General features: G+C 66.8%; 1 protein-coding gene across 1 annotated transcript in view; it reads right to left on the bottom strand.

Annotated features, from left to right (window-relative positions):
- LOC119105626 (putative E3 ubiquitin-protein ligase HERC1) overlaps positions 1–14,585 on the bottom strand; it is a 59,836-nt gene that overhangs the window by 10,550 nt on the left and 34,701 nt on the right. The window contains exons 51-71 of the mRNA XM_037229084.1: positions 14,189–14,269; positions 13,832–13,980; positions 13,421–13,468; positions 12,016–12,157; positions 11,508–11,511; positions 9,243–9,324; positions 8,738–8,904; positions 8,096–8,298; positions 7,622–7,716; positions 7,498–7,573; positions 6,911–7,038; positions 6,407–6,572; positions 5,683–5,874; positions 5,151–5,296; positions 4,502–4,682; positions 3,689–3,817; positions 3,244–3,345; positions 2,362–2,555; positions 1,657–1,858; positions 1,007–1,188; positions 323–478 (exon numbers count right to left, since the gene is read on the bottom strand). Coding sequence (XP_037084979.1) covers positions 323–478; positions 1,007–1,188; positions 1,657–1,858; positions 2,362–2,555; positions 3,244–3,345; positions 3,689–3,817; positions 4,502–4,682; positions 5,151–5,296; positions 5,683–5,874; positions 6,407–6,572; positions 6,911–7,038; positions 7,498–7,573; positions 7,622–7,716; positions 8,096–8,298; positions 8,738–8,904; positions 9,243–9,324; positions 11,508–11,511; positions 12,016–12,157; positions 13,421–13,468; positions 13,832–13,980; positions 14,189–14,269 — 2,825 coding nt within the window. The remainder of the gene's footprint in view (positions 1–322; positions 479–1,006; positions 1,189–1,656; positions 1,859–2,361; positions 2,556–3,243; positions 3,346–3,688; positions 3,818–4,501; positions 4,683–5,150; positions 5,297–5,682; positions 5,875–6,406; positions 6,573–6,910; positions 7,039–7,497; positions 7,574–7,621; positions 7,717–8,095; positions 8,299–8,737; positions 8,905–9,242; positions 9,325–11,507; positions 11,512–12,015; positions 12,158–13,420; positions 13,469–13,831; positions 13,981–14,188; positions 14,270–14,585) is intronic.

The raw sequence follows: 14,585 nt of genomic DNA, 5'->3' as shown, positions 1-14,585 counted from the left end.
AGATGGGCGCCACCCACCTGATTCCGATGCTCACTTCCAGGGGCCTAACCAGCTCACTTTCACATCGGTTTTCACCTGAACCGCGGACTCCGTCTTCTGAGTCCTACCCACTACCCACCATGTGACTTCGTCTCCCGCGGGCCAGCTGGACCTCAGCCCACCATGGACCCATCTCACTTCAGCCCCCCGCCCCCTCCCCAACACACACACACCAGAGATCCACCCGGCTCAGTGCCCTCCAAGCAACTACCTGACATCGCCCCAGCGCCTCGGAACGCCCCCCCCCCCCCCTCCCCCCTTCCTCCACCAGCCGGCAGCGCACCTGGCCGACCCGCTTGCCCTCCAGGGCGGTGACGCGCTCGGGCAGCTTCTTGTTGTCGGTGCTGCCCAGGCCGAGCCGGCCGTAGTCGCCGTTGCCGAACGTGAACAGCTGACCGTCCACGGTCACCACGGCCGAGTGCTTGAAGCCGCACGCCACCTGGCGGCCGGCGCTGGCGTTAGCGGCGCGCACGCCGGCCGCGAGCGCCCCTCACTCGGCCGCGGCGCTCAGTGGCGTACAATATGGGTATATATAACAGGTGAGCCAAATACACAGCGCCACTGAACCTTGATGCAACTGACCCAAGCACTTCTCTGAATCAGTCACTGACAGCGAGTGTGAGGTGACGGGCCTCCCCTCCCCTACACCTCGTACCAGGCGTCTCACTCGATGTCTCGGGGTGATCAGCGTCAGGGCCACCCGTGTCCGTGGCCACGTTACGACGGTAATCCAGGTCGTCGGTGAGGCTTCACGGCGCATTCGACAGCAGCTCAAGGCTACATGGCAATGCCCGCCTGCCACTCTGGCCGGACGGGTAGACAACCGAGGAATGAAACCTCGCGAGCATCAACGCCGCGCGCGGGAGCCAAGCTCAGCTCATCATGCTAAGCCCGACAGGGTGGCGCCTGCAGCTCTGCCACCTTCCTTGTGGCGGCCTCGTCCGCCGCCGCCGTGCGCGTCACCCACCTGGACCACCTCCTCGCCCTGCAGGGCCTCGATCTGGCGGGGCCGCCGCTGCCGGTCCGAGTTGCCGTGTCCCAGCTTGCCGTAGTCGCCGTCGCCCCAGGAGAACACCTCTCCAGACTCGGCCAGCGCCAGCGAGTGGCCGTCGGAGCCGACCGACGTCGACAGCTGCACGATCACGAACCCTGCCCGGCACGGCCGCCCAGCTGTGACGGACGCTGGGCCAGGCGGACGGCGCTGCCGCTGGCGCAGCCTACCTTGAGGTGATGGTCACCAGGAACCGGGGGTGGAGTGACTCCTAGGTCCACGAGGATGACTTTTTGCGTCGCCAAATATGAAGAGTACGATTCGTGTTCAATAACTCAGCTGAGTCATGCTCCACAAAAACAAAAACAAAATGTTACCCGGACATGTCTAAACATGCTATGGGCTGATTATACGTGATGTACCTCAGTCTTGTGATAACATATTACATTTACCATTACTAAGCTCATGGTTTCACCTAATTTAAACAATGCCTCACCCAAACGAAACAGCCTATCACAGATGCCGAGTTTCAACACCCCGCCTTACCAAACCCTGCCCTCACCTAACCCTGCTACCGTTTGTCACACACGTGCCGCCGCCCCGCCCGTCCCGTCGCGCCGTCTCACCCTGCAGCCCGCTAACCACGGTGAGCACGTGCAAGTCGTCACTGTTGCCCTGGCCCAAGCGGCCGTAGCTGCCCTCGCCGCACGCCAGCACCGTGCCGTTGGCCTGGATCACGAACGTGCAGTTCTGGCCGCACACCACCGTCTGCGCCAGGCCGAACGAGTCGGCGCGCGTCGGCGAGAAGCTCGACCGGCTCTCGCCCAGCTGAAACGGAGGCGGCGGCGCTGACGGCGGCGGGCTGCACGGCGCCGGCCGGCCGGTTCACGCATGCTGGCGGCACCCGCCACACAAGAGAGCGACATCTTGCAGAAGGGGCCAGGCGACGTTACTGATGCCTGAACAATGACGGGGATGCACTGCCTATAAACACACGACTTGGTGCAGGTAGTAGTGTTGGTAGTGGTGCTGGTGGTGTTGGGCCTAATTGACGTTCTGAGCTCCATGCACGTCTCCAGCCCGCACTGCCACGTCGTCTGAACTTCGGAGTCTTACCAAAGACACAGCCCGTGTCCCACCGGTTCCACGCGACAGACCAGTGCCTCGTCTGCACGTGCTGGTCAGAGTCCCTCAGGAAGAGCCCACGCCCAATCTAACCTATAAACAGATCGGACGCCTGTCTGCCCGCAGAGGCCGGAGGCCCACGGAGGGAGGGAGACCCCGGGGCGACTCAAGCCTCGCCTGCGGCCGGGTCAGAGCGGGGGGCTCACCTGTCCGTGTCGGCCGGAGCCCCAGAGGTAGGCGCTACAGCCGCCGCCCAGCTGCCAGTCGTGCGGGTGCAGCGTGGCCCAGGTCATCAGCTCGCCGTCCTGCGCCACGCTCCAGCGGCTGTTGTCGGCCGCCGGCGGATCCGACGAGTCGTCCTCGTCCTCGTCCTCCTCCTCCGACTCATCGTCGTCAGACTCTGAACCAGGCAAGCGGCCGCCCGGTCACATCACAACCCGCTCTCAGTTGAGGAACGCGACGCTCGTCGTAGCGCGCCCCTTTATGAAGCGCCAGCGCCTGCAGCTGCCATACCAGACCTCATGGACCGTGGCGCAACCGGGGTTTGAACTCCCACCCTATAATTCTCACGGCCCAGGCCACCGCTGGTCTCGCCGTGCGGACAAGACCATGGCGAGAGCGGGGGCTGGCCGCGACCGCAAACCGATGGACATGCCGTACGGACAGGACCATGGCGAGGCAGGGGCTGGCGTCGCCACGGCCGCAAAACGATGGACGTGCCGTCGAGCGACACATCTCCGAGGGCATGTGCCATGCCATGAATATCTCGTGCCCATGAATTTCTGACGAGAAGAGACAGCCTTCGACTGTAATCCGCGTTTAATGGGGAAACCCTCGCCCTGCCGGATCAGTAGGCCCACGCGACGGGCTCGCGCGCTGCTACCTCAGCAGCAGCTGCCGTCGGCGGCCGGCGGCGGCTAACTCATCCTCGGTGGGCAGGACGGACGCCGGCAGCGGCTGCCGCCTCAGCAGCAGCTGCCAGCGGCGGCCGGCGGCGGCTAACTCACCCTCGGCGGGCAGGAAGGACGCCGGCAGCGGCTGCCGAGTCAGCAGCAGCTACCGTCGGCGGCCGGCGGCGGCTAACTCACCCTCGGCGGGCAAGAAGGACGCTGGCAGCGGCTGCCGGGTCAGCAGGGCCTGCGCCACGTGCGCCGCCCGGCAATAGTTGAGCAGCCACGTCCACTCCGGCACTGTCGGGCGCGGAGAGCACCAGCCGTCAGCACAGGGCGGTGGCTCCGACGGCGATTGTCACACAGCCTGCGACCTCCGGCCGGAGCGACTGCGCGGACAGGCCGACCGGGCACCGAACTTCTGACCAGACGGCACAGCGTCCGCTTCAGACGGGGTCCAAGGATCTTGTAACGAACCGTGAAGAGCCCGTGACACCGATTGGAAGGGGAAGCCATACGGCGTTGTGATGTTTCGAACACCCGTCAACTACGGGTGTCTCGGAGACGCTCGAGCCCCGCCCAGTCGGACCCCGTCCAGCCAGCTGGAGAGCACTCCTCGGAGTCGCGCCGCCGCCACACTGACCTCTCTGCTGCTGGGAGCCGTAGGCCGGCACCGGCTGGTAGCAGAGCACGCGGTCCAGCCGCAGCCCCAGCGCCAGCGAGGCCAGCGCCTGCAGGTAGCCGCTGTGCACCAGCTGGTCGCCGGTCATCACTGGAGCAGGCGGCACGGCACGCTGTCACGGCTGCGGACGCCTCCGGCGCTGGCCGACGCACACACGCGGCCGCAGACAGGCACCGAAACACAGACACCGCCCATCACGGTCAGCGGCTACAAAACTCCGATCATCACTGACGTATCTACACCTCTGCTGGCCACGAGCGAAGAGGATGCCACCATCAACCAAAACTCACGTGTACCGCTGTCCATGAACTGATCACGGAGGCGTCAGTGCAACGCGCGAACACTTGTCAGCGGTCACAGAAACATTCATCTCATCTTCCCCGTACCCCTAGAGATAACGCTAAATGCCAGAAAATGGTGGACTCGGCCTAACGCGTTATCATTCAGTTAACACTCTGCAGCAACGTGAAATATGGAGATTTCATACTAGAGAAGCTCCTTCTCCAAGCTAAGACCCTTCACGGAAAACGCGATTAAGGACACATGCAGGGATTGGCATACTACGTGAGCCACCCACTACCTGGTATCCGTCAAACTAAACCAACGGTAGTGAAACAAAGGGCAGAACGCGCACACACGTCCAGCCTGGTGCACAGCCTATCCGACGCTCTGAGAAGGCGACGAGCCGTGTTCAGCGGCCCCACCCGACTCCGCGCGCCCCAGCGCCGCCCCCCGGCGCCGTCAGGAGGCCGGCGTCGGCTCCGCCGCACCCACCGGTGGGCTTCTCGAAGGTGTACTGCTGCGCCACCAGCTGCGGCAGCAGCACTAGCAGCAGCCGCAGGCACGGCATCTGGTGCAGGCCGACCACGCCGCGCGACAGCAGCGCCGCCCTGGCGGTGGCCAGCGGCTGCAGCCGTCGCAGCTCGGCCTCCTCGGCGCTCAGCGTGATCAGGTCCTGTGCAGAGACGGGGCGCGGCCCGCCGTCAGGGCACCGGCCGACACGCAGCGGGGATGAGCAGTTCAGTGCGTCAAAAATCCCCAATGACGTCGGTGAGTGTGGTCAAGCCCTACAGAGACAAGGGGCTGTGATCCGGTATCGAAGAGGCAGCGAGCATATGAACACGTCCTGCGTATGTCTCAGCGGGGTCCGTTGGGGACGGGTCGGCGAAAGTCGCGCGATAAGTGATTTCGTCACTACTGCTCCCGCTCGTGCGACGGCGGAAGAGAAGCGGATTGCGCGCCGCAGCAGTCTACACCCCGTCCGTGGTCCGCGTCTCTCACTGCCAAACAGCTACCCTGCCCGCGGGAGCGGTACCGAGGCGGCCGGCAACGGGCCCGGCGGCGGCGCGTCAGCCGTCCAGGCGTCGCGCGGCGCCCCGCGGCGCCTGACGCCCCCCCCCCCCCTCCCACCCAATCAGCTGACCTTGGAGCGCGCAAAGGTGGCGGCCAGGTTGTAGCCGTCGGTCCAGGTGAGGGAGTGGACGCCACCGGCGCCGACGCGCGTCTGCAGCAGCGCACCGTCCACCAGCGACCACACGTTCACCAGGCCGATCATGCCCTTGAAGCAGCCTGCGGCGGCGGAGGCGGCGGCGCCAGGCGTCAGGTGACGGTCGGGGGGCCTCGCTGCACGCCGGCACCACGGGACGGCACGCCGCACGCGGAGGCCCCGCCGGCGGAGCCCCGTCCGCACGCCGATCCGACCGGCCGTCAGTGAGGTCAGAACAGCACGGAAGCCAGCTCGGCGGCCAGCGTACGACACCCTGCGCGTCCCGCATCCAGACACGGCCCGTGGTGGGGAGCAGGCCCCGCAGCGGCCCACGCATCAGTCTCCTCCGACTGCAGCCAGCCGGCGCGCCCTCACCCGAGGCGTGCTCCCGCCCCCGCTGCCGGGGCCCTCACGCCTCCCTGGCGACTCCTAGCTGTCCAGCGGCGGGCTGCTCGCCCCGGCGACTCACCTGTGGCCATGTACAGGCCGGTCGGGTGCAGCGCCAGCGCCGTCACCGGGTAGCTTGGATGGCCGTGCAGCGTGAGCACGTGCCGCACCGTCCAGTGGCCGCCGCCGGTGGTGGGCGACATCGCCCAGAGCGAGCTGACGCCGTCCACGCCGCCCGCCAGCAGCACCTCCACGCCGCGCATGGCCGGCGAGCCTGCCGACCGGCGCCGCGTATGAGACAGACCGGCGGCGGCGGCCGACGCTCAGCGCGCGTCCACAGCGTGACGCCCGCCCGCGGAGAGGCGCGGCCGGAAGACTGGCTCCACCCGACCCGTGCGGCCCCACCGCACCGGCACGTCGCGCGGCGCTCGGGCACACTGGAGGCCGAGGTCAGACTGCTGTCGCTCCCCACCCGGGCTCGGTTCAGAGGAGTCGCACGGCGGGGGACGTGAGCCACGTTTCACCCGGTCAGGCGGCTAGCTTCGCAAGCAGGCGCATCACGGCCAGTTCGTCGCCCGCGTACAACACGTGCAGCGCGCCACCGATGGTGGCGCCAGGATGTAGCCAGTGTAGCCGACGGTCGGCACACTACCCAGCCACATAACGACGTCTCACTGACAGCGGCAGTCGCAAGAACAAGGGTAGCTGCGCAATGGGTCACAAACTCAGGGCGACATAACAGCGCTGGGTGGTCACTTTCGTCCGCCTCCACCACGGCACGCCTGAACCGCAACCACGCTTCGTACCGGGCTTCTGCCAGCAGAGTGTAAGCGGCGGCGCCTCCAGCGGCAGCGGCTCCATCATCTCCCACTTGCGGCCGCCCGCCAGCACGTACATGTTGACGTACGCCTGGTCAGCAGCGGCGGCGAGCAGTAGGGCCGAATCAGACAGCGCCAGGCTGGACAGCAGGCCCTGTAGCAGGCGGGACCGCGAGGTCAGGCAGCGACGCGTCATCGGGTGTCACTGAGCTGCGCCACACCCGGGCAACGGCGCGGTACTTGTTCAGCTGCGTATGACCAGCTGACGTCCGTCTTCTAATGGCTGCGTACCAACGAACTGGCCCTGCTATCTGACCGGCTGACTGACTTCTAGCGTGCTGACGGACTCCTGTCCACACAAACTCTTCACTACCGGGCTAACAAACTCGCGACTCCAGTCTGCTACATGATTGACAGAGCACTGCTAGACCATTGACTAGCTGCTGCCACCTCTGTGACCGCGGCGAGAGACGGCTTCCGCCGTCCACTGACCATGGCCACGCCACGGATCGTGACGGTGTCCCCGCTCGGGCTGACCGAGGCCAGCTGCACCGAGCCGTCCGCGAAGCCGACCGCGAAGCGCCGCTCGCGGTACATCCAGCTGATGTGCGTCACCGACACTGCGGCGGCGGCGGCGGCGAGACCGTCAGCCGGCGGCCGACGCCACGCACGCGGTGGGGACACGTGTCATACGCCACACTCGCCACGGTCGCGCAGCGTCGGGTCAGCGAGGCACAGAAGCACACCAACCGGAGCATAAAGGGCAAGGCGACCCGTTCATGTTACACGACGCTTCAAAGCAACAGCGCCGTAAGGTCATGCCCCGGTTAGCCGCATGGTCCGTCACCCATTATCTCCCAGATCCGTTACCCACTGCATGCCAGCCTCATTACGACATTAAAATTCACACTCTTGCAACGCAAGGCTGTCGGTCTGTCGGCCTGTCGGCCCAACAGCGGCAATCGACGCGAGCACACGGGCTCTCACAGTGGTTTTGCCACAACTCCAACTTTAGCCCCGGGCCGCCCTCTCCCGCGTGAGCCGGCCCTCCCGGCGGGGCGGCCGCGGCGCGCGCTCACCCTGTCTCCTGCCGCAGTGCTGGAGCTCGGTGCGATCGAACTCGACGTCGGCGGTCGCGTCGGCCGGCGCCCGGCGGACCGTCACCAGCGCCAGCCGGCCGTCGGCGCGGCCCAGCAGCAGCGCCGGCCGGCCCTGGAAGTTGGGCATGTCGGTGGCCGGCTCCGGCCAAGCCAGCGCCGTGATCCAGCCGGCCTCCTCCGAGATGAACAGCTGTGCGTCTGGCGACGGGACGGGGCCGGCGTCACGGAACAGGCCGGTGTCAACGCCCGGGCAAGGCGCGGCGGTAATGGCCAGCAGCAACAAACCAGACACGGCGCAGATTCTGCGGACCTCACGCAGGACATGCGTGACCAGCTCGACTACTTCGCCTACTCGGCGAAGCAGGCACAGCACAGATGCTGTCGAAGAGCCAGCAACAGCACCGCGAGCCAACAGACCGAGCTCCGCGCGAACAGCCGCGGGTATGACGCAGCCCGACCTCGGCGTGGCAGCGGACACCGACCATATCCTCAGACCACACAGGCCAGACCCAACTCGACGACAACCTCCAGCGCCTCACCAGAACAGAGAACGTCACCGAAGCCGGCGTCCACTCACCGGGCACTGTCCACACGTTGAGCGTGCTCTCCATGCAGACGGCCACCAGCGCGCCGGCGTCGCCCCAGCACAGGTGGCCCAGCACCGGGTTCTGCAGCTCGGCGCCGTACACGCTCGGCGAGAGGTGGAACACCAGCGTCTGCTCCAGCACCGGCGCGCCGGCGGCACCCAGTGACCACAGCCGCACCGTGCCGTCACAGCCGCTACGGCCAGGCCGGGGGCGACGCGTCACACGGGCAGCCGGTCGTCCGACCGGCAGGCGGCGAAGGGCACACGGCGCAGGCGCCAGCGCCAGCGGTAGTGCGGTGTGACAGGGCGGAGTGACGCGTGTGGTCTGGTATTCTCGCATGCCTGGTGACGCTTCGCTGTCTTTCACAGATCAACGTCGGGCCGTGCGAACGGACGTCGATGCCACAGCGGAGCCGGATCCATCGCACAACACGAGCAGGAGCCACAACCGCACGCGGCTTCCATCACGCGACAGCGTTTTGACTATCTGGAGCGAACAACACAGACACCCGAGCAGCCTTCGTTGAACTTACAACACACTACGTACACCTGGCGTGGTCCGTATACCAAGCCTACATCGGACAGAACCGGCCCGTTACGTCATCACACCGGGCGCGAGGGGCGTCCACTGACCAGGTGGCTAGCCGGCTCCGGCGCGGGCTCCAGCACAGCTGGGTCACGCGGCCGTCGTGCGCCTGCGACTGGTGCGAGCGCAGCCGAGGCATGCAGCCGCCCAGGTCGCAGAGCGCCTCCCGCTCCGGCGACGGCAGCGGCGACTGGCACACGGCCAGACAGCGCACCTGGCGGCCAGGCGGGCGGTCAGCGGCCGGCGCCGAACACTGGCCAGACGTCGAGCCAACCGCATAGGCGGAGATCACCGGCACGGACGGATAGGCACTGATTAGGAACTGCTTAGTACACCAGGTACAGCGTGCGGGTCTGCACTGCTTGGCGCGCCAGGTGCAAAGAGACGGAGCACGGAGGACATAGGCACTGCGACACCAGGTGTAGCTGCAGGGGCCTGCAATGCTAATAACACCGAGGGATCAGGTATCGGGAGCAGCAGACACGGCTCGTGAGTGCGCCAGACCCGCCTGCGCCGGCCGACGCTGCCGGAGTGGCGCGCCGCCACACTCACCAGCTGCTGCGTGGCCCAGGTGCGGAGCGGCGCCGCCGCGCGCACCGACAGCACGCAGGCGCTGAGGGCGTCGGCCAGCTGACTGAGAGGCTCGGCGGCCGGGCCGGCGGCGGCCGGCGACGGCGGCGGGGACTTCTGACCACCGCCTGACGGGGCGAACACAGGGTCAGACGCGACGCTGCGGACGCACGGCACTGGAGCGACGCGATCAGCTCCGCACCGACCGGGCCGGCGGCGGCGGTGACGTCACGGTGACGTCACGATCGGAAACGGCCCCCCCAGCCCAATACGGCCAGCGCTGGGCAGACCACACGCTTCTCAGGGATGTGTGTTTAACGCTTGTGGGCGGTTCTGGCCATTCACATCGGATGAAGGGCCGATGACTGACGTCTCTCAAGCCGTTGGCGCGGGTATAATCAGCTATCTGCACGCCGCGCTGGGCCACCCCAGCCGGCTTTGTCACCCATACACCCTGGCAGTGGAGCCAGCACCCGCCCTGGCAGTGGAGCCAGCACCCACCCTGGCAGTGGAGGACAGTGCCGCCGGTGAGCAGCTCCACCAGCGTCTGCGTCACAGTCAGGCTGGTGGCGGCGGCGCCGGCGCTGGGCGGGGCCACGGCCGCCGCCAGCAGGTCCTGCGTGCACAGCCGCACCAGCACCTCTGCGGCACCCTCGCCGGCGGCGGCCAGCGCGCCCACGGCTCGGCTGAGGGCGCGGACGCCGGCGCTGGCCGGCGGCGGCGCACCCTCGGTCGCCGCCTGGACGCGGCCGGCGGCGGCCAGGCACATCAGTCGCACCAGCAGCTGCACGTCGCCGAGCCCGACGGCCGACAGCGTCTCGGCCAGATGACGGCCGCTGCCGCTGGAACCAGGCACAGTCAGCACCTGCGCGGAGCCGACGGAGCGCGGCGCCGCAGACGCGGGGCGAGGTCGGAGGCAGCGGGCAGCGTTCGCACGGCCTCCGGTAGCATGTCAGGTTTGAGAACAACGCGACAAGTCGTATCAAGGTGACCAGGAGACGCGAGAGAAAAACGAACCGCACCAGAGCGTCCTCCAAACTGAACCGCACCGGCGGAGGCGACCGCCACCACCACCACACACGCATACCCTGCCCTTCCCGACCCACTCACCTGGAGGCCACGTACTGCACCACCCGCATGACAGCGGCGCGGCAAAGCAGGACGCGGCCGGCGCGCGCCACCTGGCGCAGCGCCGCCGCCCGGTCGCCGGCGGCCGTCAGCAGAGCGGCCTGCTCGCCGAGCGCGCGGTGCCGGCCGGCCGGCGGCTCGGCCGGCTCGGCGGCAGGCTCGCCCGTCACCGGTTGTACGCAGCCGGCGCCCAGCGCGTCCGGCTCGGCGAAGCCCACCGGCTCTGGCCGCTGCCGCTCCGACGCCAGGAACGGCGTCAGCTGCGCCAGCAGGTCGGCCGAGGAGCCGGCCGCCGCCGCCGCCGGCTGCGGCGACGGCGACTCTGCGGCGCGGCGCGGACCGCGTCACGGTCAGGTCACACGGACGTCACAGGACAGCGGCACAGTCGCAGCCACGAGTTCCACATGTGTCACGAACCTACGATCCCATCTGCCATCTTCGCTTGCGGTGGAAGGAAGCCACGGCACTCTGTGATCTTGTTGTTGTTCAGCACTCTGTGATCAATTTGTTTCAATTCTCTACTACCCCCGCGCAGCCCAAATAGCCAGAGTAAGCTTTAAACCCAACCGCTCCACCTGAATAAAATAAAAAGAGCCCCGTTGATAGATCGCGCCAGTCCACCTGGCCAAATTCCGCACATAACCCGATGCTCTACCGATCTTCCGCTCTTGCTCACATGGCCTATGTCCCCACCCCGCCCCTCCTCCAGTGACCTACCGTCCCCCGCTCCTGCCCGTGACCTACCGTCTCCGCCCTCCCCTGGTGACCTACTGCCCCCCCCCCCCCCCAGTGACCTACCACCTCCAGCCCCTGCCCCGTTGACTTATCGTCCCCGCCCCTCCCCCCAGTGACCTACAATCTTACGCCCCTGCCCTGGTGACTTCCCGTCCCCGCCCCTCCCCCAGTGACCTGCCATACCCGCCTCCACCCCGGTGACCTACCGCCCCTGCCCCGCCCCGGTGCCCTACCACCTCCCGCCCCCGCCCCACTGACCTACCGTCCGACTCGGCGGCGCAGCTGGTGAGCAGGTCGCTGGCGGCCGTCTCGGCGGTCGGTTTGGCGGCGCTGCTGACGCTGCGGCTCGAGTTCCGCCGGCCGACGGCCGTGGGCGGCGCGTACCGCTCTGCGCAGCCGTCGCACAACACGTAGCTGGGACCGGCCGCGCCGCCCGGCTGACAGGAGTTGGCTGCGGACGCGGCACGGCACGCTCAGGACGGAGGCGAGGGGACAGCAAGCGAGACAAGCGCTCCGAACGCGCCGGGCAGCTGAGGAAGGCGTAGGGGCAAGGCGACCGGGGCGGAGACGGCGATCGGGAAGGGCTTCTCTTTCGTATGTCGAACTAATAAATGTGAATTTGCGTTTTTTTCACACGACAGTTTCTCAATTCAACGCAAGACCACAAGGTGAAAATATCGCGAGGGGAGAACCAGCGCCCAACACAAAACTACGAATCATCCGCAGCCTTTGGCAAGCACACCGCTGTTTGCACCATTTTACGCGACACGTGTTCTCTGTCCGCTCACATGCGGATTCTCGCTCCACTGCAAACCCCAGACCACACCGGCACCGTCGCCCGGCGCCGGCGGCCGCCTGCCTCCGGCGCGAGCCAGCGCCGCCCGAGCCGTACCGAGCAGGGCGCCGCAGCGAGAGCTCCGCCAGGGCCGCGAGCAGCCCGGGTGGGTGGAGCGCTGGTGACGCGCCAGGTCGAACACGAGCGCGCTGCACACCTCGCACAGCTCTAGCGCCGCCTCGTCAGAGTCCGACTGCGTCTGCCGAGCGACAGCGCGCGGCGGCGCGTGAGCGAGACACGGGCGGGCGGCGCGTGAGCGAGACACGGGCCGGGAGACGTGACGTCGTAAAGACATGACGTTATGGGCATGTGGCGGACGTGACAGACCTGACGGTACACATGACGTTACAGAAACTGACCCCACATGCGGGGCATGGGGGCAAGGCGTAATTCTTTAATACAGTCTGTTCCTTGGAGCGCACAAGTAGACTGCACCATGTAGCGTGCGTGGTCTGACATTAACTACGTAGCGTTGAAATAACGACTCGGAATCGATTTCCATGCAACTTCTAGATGCCAATAATTAGCCAGCAAAACTTCACGCACGTGAGGGGGGCAGCGTTAAGTGTGTGTTCGCGCATCTCCTCACAGATGTGACGAAAGGTTGACGTCTTAAGTTGCCAGTAGCCCTGGGCACCCGAGGCTGACTCGGCCTGCAGAAAGAGGTCTGCATCCGCAGCAGATATGCGCACAAGCTGCAATACTAGCATCTAGTCAGCTTCACCGCAGCGTACTATACGACTACCGAGACACCGCTACATCGTTCACGCCTCATTATAATGCAGCTTTCTCTGCCAGCCTGTTGTGCTAGTTGACATAGTGTATATCGCTCTATGTTTGGCTCATCCCCGACCCATTACAACCTACCACGCTTGCGCCGGCCTGCAGAACAATCCTCTGGTACCACGAAACTGACAGAGCACAGCTCCCTCTCACCCAGATATGTGTTCTAGCTTCCCTCACATAAGGTACAGCCACGTGTTTGCCCTCCAACCTGCTTTTATAGAAAACAGAAAAATCGCCAAGCCCATGCGTCACCGGACCCAGGCCCATCTGGCCCAGGTCCATCTAGCCCAGGCCGGCTGACCCAGACCCATCTAACCCAGGTCCATCCGACCGAGGCCGATCTGACTCAGGCCTATCTGACCCAGGTCGGCCTTCAAACACCAGTCTGCCACCCAAAGGGCTGGTTGGGAGTCTTCCCCGCGCTCACCAGCAGCTACCCGGCTACCGGGTGTGTACGCGCCTGAATGACGCCACGTCACCCCCTGCCTTCCGCCGGCTCCCTTCCTCCCGGACGTCCTTCCTCCCCCCCCCCCCCCCCAGCCACGTGAGGTCAACCGACGCACCCGGCCGATGCGCGGAGCCTTCAGCGGCCGCACGCGCTACACTCACCGGGTGTGCGGGCCGCCATGTGGCGTCACAGCGTCGGCTCTCCCTACCGCCACGGAGCAGCACTCACCCGATGTCCGAGCCCCTCGGCGGCGGCCCGCTCCACCAGCACCTCCAGCTCGTCGGCGGTGTCGACCAGGCAGCGCGAGTCGGACGAGCGGCGCCGCGGCGTCCAGAGCGGGCCGCGCCGGCCGCGGCCGCCCGACCAGGCGGCGCCGGCCGGCCGGCCGCACAGGCAGGAGCCGGCCGCGCAGAACAGGCACGCTGGCCGACCGGAGCGGCGTGAGAGCGGCACGGGCGGTACACAGGGGGGCGGCGAGGCGAGGCTCTAGCCCACACCGGCGCGTCCACACTCGGCCACGGCTGGCGTGGAGCGTGCTCGGCGCCCACTAGCGATGTACGCTACACTACACTACACTACACTAGCGGCGCGGCGTGTTTGGCGCCCGCCGACGGGCCGCGGGCGGCGCCGCCCACTCACTGCCGACAGCAGATCGGTCGGCTCCGTCGGCGACAGGCCGCCGCTGCCACTGTGGCACTCGCACAGGTAGGGCCAGGAGGTGGGCGGGCTCGGCGACCAGTCCCAGTGCGTGTCGGCGCCGCAGGAGGGCGGCGCGCGCCCGGCACTGGCTGCGTGGCAGTCCGCGACCGCCCACCAGGCGCCCGTTAGTGACGAGCGCGTATGCGACGGTGGCGACCGCGACGGCGATGAGATGAGATGGGGGTGGGTTTGGGGTAGAGAAGCGGGAGCTAGGAACAAGCAGGCGGACTTTGGACGTGGTTGAACCGTGGACACGAGGTGACCGACACTGCCCGGAGCGTAACAGCCGCGTCTCACCTTGGGATGAGGCGCTGCTCTGATTGTCGCTCCGGTGGGACATGCCACGGGCCCTGGCCAGGTACTCGAACGGCGAACAGTCTGAAGCGATCGCGCCAGTCACGTGACGGCGAGCGCGAGCAACTGCACACCATCTGTAGGCTCATGACAGCTGTGGCCAAGTTCTGGCACAAGCCGGGTCACTGCCCGATCAGCGATCACAAAGCACGCCGCCGTCAGCTGCGGTCAGGACATCCATTCTCCACAGCTCTCGAAGCCTACCATACCGAGCCGGCGTTCAAACGCCGAAGGGCACCGGGCCGATGCTGAGAGATGGACGGGTGCTTCGCGTACCGACGCACAGCGCCCCAAGAACCGGTGAACGGGAAGCCAGAGCACGCCTCAACACGCAGCCGAC

Source organism: Pollicipes pollicipes, unplaced genomic scaffold (genome assembly GCF_011947565.3).
Source record: "Pollicipes pollicipes isolate AB1234 unplaced genomic scaffold, Ppol_2.1 Scaffold_6138;HRSCAF=7277_pilon_pilon_pilon, whole genome shotgun sequence".
Lineage (NCBI taxonomy): Eukaryota > Metazoa > Arthropoda > Thecostraca > Pollicipedomorpha > Pollicipedidae > Pollicipes > Pollicipes pollicipes.
Note: the sequence above shows the minus strand (reverse complement) of the source record. Positions and strands in the feature narration are given on the sequence as shown.